Source organism: Anguilla anguilla, chromosome 16 (assembly GCF_013347855.1).
Source record: "Anguilla anguilla isolate fAngAng1 chromosome 16, fAngAng1.pri, whole genome shotgun sequence".
Lineage (NCBI taxonomy): Eukaryota > Metazoa > Chordata > Actinopteri > Anguilliformes > Anguillidae > Anguilla > Anguilla anguilla.
The window spans coordinates 36,624,780-36,634,779 of NC_049216.1; the positions used below are offsets into that span (position 1 = coordinate 36,624,780).

At 52.3% G+C, this 10,000-nt stretch overlaps 1 protein-coding gene across 1 annotated transcript in view; it reads left to right on the forward strand.

Annotated features, from left to right (window-relative positions):
* ldlrad3 (low density lipoprotein receptor class A domain containing 3) overlaps positions 1-10,000 on the forward strand; it is a 49,526-nt gene that overhangs the window by 10,093 nt on the left and 29,433 nt on the right. Inside the window, 2 exon segments of the mRNA XM_035396645.1 lie at positions 7,258-7,383; positions 9,073-9,207. Of these exon segments, the coding sequence (XP_035252536.1) occupies positions 7,258-7,383; positions 9,073-9,207 (261 nt within the window).

Below are 10,000 nucleotides of genomic sequence, written 5' to 3' on the forward strand. Positions count from 1 at the left end.
ATGGTCTAGTTTTTAAAAATACAAAATTTTACATCAAGCATTGTTACATAAAATGAAAGCTTTAGTGGAATGTTCATTGAGCCTTTGTGTATGTTTGGTCGATCCACAGATTTAACTACATTATTCAACACACAGACACACACACATTCACACACACACACTCACTCACACACACACACACACCCTCACTCACACACACACACACACACCCTCACACACACACACACACACACACACACACACCCTCACACACACACACACCCTCACACACACACACCGCAGGACTCCCTAGGCTGTGGAGGAAAGCAGGCTGTTTTTTGTCTGTCCTGTTTTCTCTTCCTCAGGTTGTTTTGATTCTGCTTTCATGTCTGTGGGCTCTCAGAGCCGAGACGGGTGGTCTGGGGCAGAACCCAGGATTCAGACACAAGGCCTGCGAGCCGGAATCTTCCGTCAGCTGTTAAAGCATCTGGGGGGGGGGGGGGGGGCTGGGCTGGGGTGATGGTTGGGTTGGGGGGGGGGGGGGCCCTCATACCCAGACTGAAAAGGAGAGCGGCGCTTAATTGGAATCAGCCATCTGAGGCTCGGATGCTAAACGGCTGGCTGATCAATGCGCTGGCCTAATTGACACCGCAGAACAGCCATGAAATATTGATCTCGTCTGAGCCGCTTTTTACAAAGTTTAAAAATCTCCGCTCCTCACAATTAGTCGTTCCAGAGCTACAGGGCCGCCGTGGCATTAAAGGGGGGTGGAAATGGCTCACGCTCACAGCCGCTCTCCGAGCCGCTCACATGAAACGAGGCTATTAGGAGATGTGAGAGGCTGTTATTAATATTGCAGCGCGACGTCCGTACCTCAGACCCCCCCGCCCCCCCGTTAACGCTGCTCCACTAAGAGAATCCATTTACCAGACAGCGCAGTTCATACGTGGGGGACATATTTCTGTGATATTGTACGATAGGTACTGCGTGCATACAGATAGATATATTCCTTGAGTTGAATCCCTCTTGGTTGAACACCAAATGAGCTGATCAGAGGATTATATGAAGCCGATCTCTAGCAGGATTAGTGGCTCAGAAGCTGTGCTGGCAGGGCAGTGCAGTGCAGCACAGCAGCCAGGCCCTGACTCTGAGATCCTTCCATTGATTGGTTAGATCGCCCAGTCCCCTCCCAGTCTGTCTCGGTACCTGCAAGCTTTCTTCTTGACTCCATTACCTATCGATTTCCTTCCCTGGGAAGCGCTTAGCGAGGTCAGAGAACCCGCTGAGACAGGCAGCACCACGTTCAGCTCTGCGTTCAGCTCCGCGTTCAGCTCCCCATTCAGCTCTGCGTTCAGCTCCACGTTCAGCTCTGTGTTCAGCTCCACGTTCAGCTTTGTGTTCAGCTCCACATTCAGCTCTGCGTTCAGCTCCACGTTCAGCTCTGCGTTCAGCTCCACGTTCAGCTCTGCGTTCAGCTCCACGTTCAGCTCTGTGTTCAGCTCCGCGTTCAGCTCTGCGTTCAGCTCCGTGTTCAGCTCCACATTCAGCTCTGCGTTCAGCTCTGTGTTCAGCTCTGCGTTCAGCTCCATGTTCAGCTCCGCATTCAGCTCTGCGTTCAGCTCCCCATTCAGCTCTGTGTTCAGCTCCCCATTCAGCTCTGTGTTCAGCTCTGTGTTCAGCTCTGCGTTCAGCTCTGCGTTCAGCTCCACGTTCAGCTCTGTGTTCAGCTCTGCGTTCAGCTCTGCGTTCAGCTCCACGTTCAGCTCTGTGTTCAGCTCCCCGTTCAGCTCCCCGTTCAGCTCTGTGTTCAGCTCCCCGTTCAGCTCTGTGTTCAGCTCCGCGTTAAGCTCTGCGTTCAGCTCTGCATTCAGCTCTGCGTTCAGCTCTGCGTTCAGCTCTGCGTTCAGCTCCGTGTTCAGCTCCGCATTCAGCTCTGCGTTCAGCTCTGCGTTCAGCTGTGTGTTCAGCTCTGCGTTCAGCTCTGCGTTCAGCTCTGCGTTCAGCTCCCCTTTCAGCTCCACGTTCAGCTCTGTGTTCAGCTCCACATTCAGCTCTGCGTTCAGCTCTGTGTTCAGCTCCGCGTTCAGCTCTGTGTTCAGCTCTGCGTTCAGCTCTGCGTTCAGCTCTGTGTTCAGCTCCACGTTCAGCTCTGTGTTCAGCTCCCCGTTCAGCTCCACGTTCAGCTCCTCCTTGGCATGCCTGCCCTGGCTCTGCACACAATTACAGTGTGGGGCACTGTGGGGCTGTGTGGGGTATTGTGGGGGAAGTGTGAGGCACTGTGGGGTACTGTGGGGCAGAGTGGGGTAGTGTGGGGAAGTGTGGGGCAGTTTGGGGCACTGTGGGGGAAGTGTGGGGTAGTTTGGGGCACTGTGGGGGAAGTGTGGGGTAGTGTGGGGAAGTGTGGGGGAAGTGTGGGGGAAGCGTGGGGCTGTGTGGGGTAGTGAGGGGCAGGATCAAAAAGTCTTGAGTTTAAAGTTAAAGAAACAGCTCCAGCAGAGTAGGACTGCTGTGAAAGAGTTAATGAGAAAATAAATCCGTCTCTCCCACCACTCCACACCGGCAGCAAAGCGTTTCCCTCAGCTTTGGTCCAAAGCTTTTCCTACAGAACTCGTCTTGAAAAGGAAATATCAAAGTGTTTAATTATGGCTAAAAATAATGTGCCTGGCCAGTGTTCAGTCGAACACTGTTTTACAACAGAAAACACATTGCAATAAGCTGTGCTCCTTTGGAAGAAGTTTGGGCATTTGATCGGTGGAAAAACTAACAGCCTTATGTCTTAGATTTGTTGGTGTATATTTATGTATTTTGTGTTGCAGTTGGTTCTGATGAAAGTGGAGTGTATTTGGGAAAGTGGAGTGCGCTTAATCAGGTGTGACTGCGCCGTGTCTGCCTGCAGTCTGCGGTCCTGCTGGCGCTTCTCCTGTCCTCTGCAAGTGTGGAAAATGCCCACATACTGCGGCTGCTTTTGGATGCTATTCAGGAAGGGCTAAAGGCCAAGCCATGTTTTGTCAACAACTTTAATTTCAGCCATGGAAGAAATAAAAAGGAAGGAACTTGGCAAGGAATTAAAAGAGTGGAACAAAGATAAAGAAAGAGATATGGGGAGAGGTGTGTGTGCGTGTGTGTTTGTTGGTGTGTGTGTGTGTGTGGGTGTGTGCATGTGTGTGCGTGTATGTTAGTGCGTGTGTGTGTGTGTGCGTGTTTGTGCATGTGTGTGTTTGTGCCCGTGTTTGTGTTTGCGTGTGTGTGTGTGTGTGTTTGATTTTGCATGTGTGTGTGTGTTTGTCCACGTGTGTGTGTTTGCATGTGTGTGTGTTTGTTTGTGTGTGTGTGTGTGTGTGTGCGTGAGTGTGTGTGAGTGAGTGAGTATGTGTGTGTGTGTTTGTTTGTGTGTGTGCTTGTTTTTGCATGTGTGTGTGTTTGTCCACGTGTGTGTGTTTGCATGTGTGTGTGTTTGTTTGTGTGTGTGTGTGTGTGTGTGTGTGTGTGCGTGTGCGTGTGCGTGTGAGTGTGTGTGTGTGTGTGTGTGAGTGAGTATGTGTGTGTGTGTTTGTGTGTGTGTGTGTGTGTGTTTGTTTGTGCGTGTGTGTGTGTTTGTGTGTGTGTGTGTGTGTGTGTGAGTGAGTATGTGTGTGTGTGTGTTTGTTTGTGTGTGTGTGTGTGTAAGGGGCTTTAAGGTGAAAGCAGTATGCTTTTGGAGGAGAGGCTGAAGCATGCTGAATTGATTTAGCACAGAGAGAATGAACAGAGGGATACATTCACACAGAAATAAACAAGTGAAATCTGACACAGGGGCTCTGTTGATTATGTAACCCTCTCACTAACGTCCTCATCTCCATAAGACAAGGTCTTTAGTTATGTTCCATTCGTTTCGGTTTCCAAAAAGCACGGTGGATTTTCAGACCTGTGCATTGTACTCATCTCATAATCCACCTTGATATGGGACCAGCAGTCAGACGGTCAGGTTAGCCCCTGAGGTCAGTTTCAGTGTGATAAAGGGGCGGAGTTCTGCAGGTTTCCATGGCGGGATGATTGATTGACAGCTTCTTCACTGCAGCCGGGGATACTGTGCTTCTGCTGGCCCTCGATCTGTGCAGGCCTACTTGAAATTCATAACAAGTCCTCAATATGAATTCTCATTTGTAATTTGTTTAAGAGGGGTGCACAGGTTTTGTGAAGAACAGACCTTAGCATGTTATTATTGTGTTGTAGTAAGAAAAATAAAATCCTCTTTATTTTGTGTGGAGAAATGCATTTCCATTGGCACAGGGCTGTTCTATCAGCGCTTTTAGTCGATTGTAGCTTCAAGCTATATCTGTTCTGTTTTTTTTTTTTTGTGTGTGTCCAACGTGGTTTTGAAATGAGATCCTCGGTGTAGAATGTTCTGTAAGTGTTGTTCAGGAATAAACAAAGGCCTCTCGTACCGCAGTGCATTTGGGGATTACATCTCCACAGCGCAAGGTCTTCAAAGCCCTGGAAGGAGAATTATTTTCTCCTCTGCGCAGAACACTTGAAAGGGCTCGTAAAACAGCTTGCAACAGCTCTGCGTTTTTTAGTGGGGGTGTCCGGGGGAGGGGGGGGGGTACAGTTTAACAGGAGGGAGAATGTTCGCTAGTGATGCCAAGCTCTGATTGAGCCAACTCCTCCACGTCTGTCGCCTCGGGGAAAAATGCTGCAGTCTGATCGCTGAAGTGGACTCCGTGCCAGAGGAGCTCCTGGGCGAGGGAGAGCCTCCTGGGCGAGGGAGAGCCTCCTGGGCGAGGGAGAGCCTCCTGGGCGAGAGAGAGCCTCCTGGGCGAGGGAGAGCCGCCTGGGAGAGAGAGAGCCGCCTGGGCGAGAGAGAGCCTCCTGGGCGAGAGAGAGCCTTTAACCCCCCCCCCCCCCCCCCCAGCGAGAGAGAGCCTCCTGGGCGAGAGAGAGCCGCCTGGGCGAGAGAGAGCCTCCTGGGCGAGGGAGAGCCTCCTGGGTGAGAGAGAGCCTCCTGGGCGAGAGAGAGCCTCCTGGGCGAGGGAGAGCCTCCTGGGCGAGAGAGAGCCTCCTGGGCGAGGGAGAGCCGCCTGGGCGAGAGAGAGCCTCCTGGGCGAGAGAGAGCCTTTAACCCCCCCCCCCCCCCCCAGCGAGAGAGAGCCTCCTGGGCGAGAGAGAGCCTCCTGGGCGGGGGAGAGCCTCCTGGGTGAGAGAGAGCCTCCTGGGCGAGGGAGAGCCTCCTGGGCGAGGGAGAGCCTCCTGGGCGAGAGAGAGCCTTTAACCCCCCCCCCCCCCAGCGAGAGAGAGCCTCCTGGGCGAGAGAGAGCCTTTAAACCCCCCCCCCCCCCCCCCAGCGAGAGAGAGCCTCCTGGGCGAGGGAGAGCCTCCTGGGCGAGAGAGAGCCTTTAACCCCCCCCCCCCCCCAGCGAGAGAGAGCCTCCTGGGCGAGAGAGAGCCTTTAACCCCCCCCCCCCCCCCCCCCAGCGAGAGAGAGCCTCCTGGGCGGGGGAGAGCCTCCTGGCCGAGGGAGAGCCTTTAACCCCCCCAGAGAGAGAGAGCCTTTAACCCCCCCCCCCCCCCCCCCCCCAAGAGAGAGAGAGCCTTTACCCCGCCCCCCCCCCAGCGTTTCCATGGTGCACAGCATTTCTGGTCTTGATTTATTGTGGTGAATGTTATTTGTGAGCCCCAAACCTCCTGGTGTCTGTGCATGCACTGTACTGTGACTGTGTCGTTGCCTTGGAGATGGTTTAGCCGGCTAGCTAAATTAGCCATGGACTGGCGCGTAGTATTGCTGACAGACTGACCTCCCTGTTTTTATGATTGCAGCAAAGGCATAAAAACTATTCAGGGTGGAGGTACATGCACATAGTCACCTTCCAAATTCCAAAATGCCTGGCCACGGAATGTGAGCTAATTTTAGACTGGGTATTTTGCGAGTGTGCACGTGTAGGGGTGCAGTGTAACGGTTAGAGACCTGGGCTTGGAACCCATGGCCTGCCGGTGCAGTTCCCAGGTAGCCACTGTGGCTGGTTTAAGGGCCGATTCTGAAACAGGTGTGGTGCGTCTCGGCACGATGCTTACCTGACAGGACATTATGCGCAGGTGGGGGGGTGGGGTCATAACAGATTGCATATGAACCAATGCTGGGGGTATCCTGACTGGCCCACACCATAAACTGCGTTATAAATATGGAAGCTTTCTGTTTCTGTCCCATAACTCTGTGGGTGGGTCCACCGGAGCAGCTATGCCTTTGTAAAGACTGCCTGCCTGCTGCACAAATGCCTTCTGATTGGTCTGTTTCCTGCAGCTGCAGACAAGGAGATGACAGCTTTCACTGCTCGTTGTATCTGGCAGATAATTATGATTTCGGTTTCCCTATTGATTGGTTGTCATATTTCATTCCATGATATGAATGAATGATATGAATTTGGTTTTGTATGTTTGTTTTTGTTTTTTTGTACAGCTGTTATTGTCTGGGATTTATTCCCACTGTATATTTCTGATCTCTTCTGTGAGATGGGTCCCTGGGTCCCTGTGCTATGCCAGGTGCAGCTTAGCAGGCTGTGGTCAAAGTATTACTGTTTGGCTCACAAAAATCATTATTAATATTGAACCCTCAAAATAATTACATACTGTATAGATCAGGACCAGTGCATTAATATTAACTTCTACATTTACATTTAGTTTACATTTAGGCATTTAGCTTACAGGCAAATGGACGTTCCGCCCCACACACACACGCACACTCACACTCACTCACACACACACAGATACACACACTCACACTCACTCACACACACACACACAGATACACACACTGACCATCTAATACACACACACACACACACTCACACACACGCGGTCACACACACAGACACACACAGACACACACACATACACACACACACACACACACACACACACACACACACACATACACACACACACACATACACACACTCACATACATACACACACACACACACACACACACACGCACACTCACACTCACTCACACACACACAGATACACACACTGACCATCTAATACACACACACACACACTCACACACACACACACACACACAGACACACACACACACATACACACACACACACTCACACACACACACACACACACACAGACACACACACACACACACCGCTCAGATCAGGCAGATGGCAGTCTTAAGCACAGCCCTCTCTCTCCCTCTCCCTCTCTCACCCCCGCCTCTCTCTCTCTCTCTCCCTCTCCCCCATCCCTCTCTCTCTCTCTCCCTCTCCCTCTCCCTCCCTCTCTCTCTCCGTGCAGCCAAGGTGAAGTCGAAGTGTGCTCCCACGTTCTTCGCCTGCGCCAACGGGATCCACTGCATCATCGGCCGCTTCCGCTGCAACGGGTTCGACGACTGCCCGGACCGAAGCGACGAACACAACTGCAGTGAGTGTCCCGGAAGTGGGCGGGTCACCTGACAGGAAGGGGCAGAACCATGAGTAGCAGGGTCATGCTAATGAGCTTTGCAGGGGTTCTGTTTCCTGTGTGACTCGGAGGGGAAAGGCTGGGGGTTGTGGGTTAGGCACTGCAGGGTTAGGACTGGGCGCTGTAGCCTGGATTTGGCAGGGCTGAGCTGGGACCATGCCCCGGCCACTCTGGCTTTCGGGGGGGTCTGATCCTGCAGTCACAGACTGCCCCCAGGAGGGCTAGGTCTCTTTGGGGCAAGCTCTGGTCTCTTTTAGGGGGGGAGCTCCCCCTGGCCCCGTGTAATTCAATCCTGGGTTATGCTGTTAGCCAGCTGCGGTTGGGAATCTGCATGATCAGGACACAGGCGGCTTTGTCCCAGTGGGAATGGGGTTGGGTTTGAGCTGGCGAACCTTCCTTGGGTCGCTGCATTAGCTCTTACCAGCAGTGCTCACAGGTTGCCATGTTGGTGAGCCCCAGTGCTTCCTGTATGCAGGATTGGGGGGGGGGGGAGCTTGTGCACGGCTGATGATTTCAAATTCTGGAGAATAAGTTTTAATAAGAACTCCAGTGGCCCAAACTCAACTGATATCCATGAGGGCTTTCTTGAAGTTTTTTAACGAAGTGCGTTTCTCTTAATAAGGCCAGGGCTGAAAATGAGCTGCTGCTTGTCTGAAGGTAAGCTTGGCCCTGTTCTGTGCTTTTGGGGGGGGGGGGGGTGAGCAGGGTCTGAAGGAAAGCTTGGCCCTGTTCTGTGCTGTGTGGTGGGGGGGGGGGGGGGGTGAGCAGTGACTGGAGGGCTAAGACACTGCTCAGCACTCCCCCCGGCACAGATCAGGGCCAAGCTCTCTTAAAAGGGCGCTGTGCTTCCATTTTAATAACTTTCCTAAAATGGAGCGCTCTGCGTCTGGCCTGCAGGGCCTCCTGCTCCAAAATCTAATTTAGCCGTTTTAATGCAGATCTGCGCTGAGCTCTGAGGGTCTCCACTACCAGGAGAATTCCTGCTTGTTGTTTTTCTGTACAAGCTGTGACAAAGGAAACAAGCAAACATGCGAGTGTATTATCCAGTCCACCGTGGGGTTTTAATTTATTCATTCTGTGAAATTAATTACAGATCTGCCTCGTGCATTGCGTTCACACCCAAGAGCAGCTTGTGTTTCATATTTCATAACTCCACTGCGGCGTTTATGGGTAGAATCTGCACTGTGCGCTGCTTTATGAATTGGGAATCATTAGGGATGAGTTATTGCAAAGCGAAATAAAAAGTTTGTAGAAGAACTTGAGAGTCTGGACAAACTTTCTTTTATTCAAACTTTATTTCATGGCTGTATGGCCACGATTCATAAAACATGACGGCAGCGAGGGTTTGGATCAGCTCTGCTTCAGCTCTGCCGGTTCAGAGAGGGAACTTCCACTCAGAGAGAACGACCCTCCTGTCATGGGCATTTCGGTGGGTTTCCTGAATTGACTGAATTGAAGTGGAATTGGGGCCCAGCCGGTATTGCAGCCTTCTTGCAGGGCGGGCAGGCCGCTGACGTTGAGTTATTACCCCCCCCCCCCCCCCAAAAGATAAGAAGTGAAGTGTTTACAGCTGTGTCTCACTCTCTCGTACCTGTGTGCCCCTGTGTGTCCCGCCCCCCCTCCCCTGTGTGTCCCGCCCCCCCTCCCCAGCAGCCAATCCGCTGGTTTGCTCCGCGGCGAGGTTCCACTGCAGAAATGGGCGCTGCGTGGACCGCAGCTTCCTGTGCAACGGCCAGGACAACTGCCATGACAACAGCGACGAGGAGAACTGCCAGACCACCTCAGGTACAGCCAGCAAATACCGCACCTGCACACACACACACACACACATGCACACACACCTGCACACAGACACACACACACCTGCACACACATGCACACACATGCATGCACATGCCCAAACACCTGCACACACATGCACACACCTGCACACACATGCACACACATGCATGCACATGCCCAAGCACCTGCACACACATGCACACACATGTACACACATGCATGTACATGCCCCAGCACAGGCATGCACATGCACACACACATCCGCAAGCACACACACACACTCACATGCCCAAGCACCTGCACACACATGCACACACCTGCACACACCTGCACACACATGCACACACATGCACACACATGCATGCACATGCCCAAGCACCTGCACACACATGCACACACCTGCACACACATGCACACACATGCATGCACATGCCCAAGCACCTGCACACACATGCACACACATGTCCAAACACATGTACAAAAACACACAATCTTAGACAGGTACACATTCATCCCACAGGTGCATACATATGAAAATACACATGGAACCACACACCTTTACAGTCTAGTCTCCAGTCGCGACATAGCTCAGGAGGTAAGACCGATTGTCTGGCAGTCGGAGGGTTGCTGGTTCAAACCCCGCCCTCGGCATGTCGAAGTGTCCTTGAGCAAGACACCTAACCCCTAACTGCTCTGGCGAATGAGAGGCATCAATTGTAAAGCGCTTTGGATAAAAGCGCTATATAAATGCAGTCCATTTACCATTTACCAGTCTCTGTGTACAAATGGTGCTATA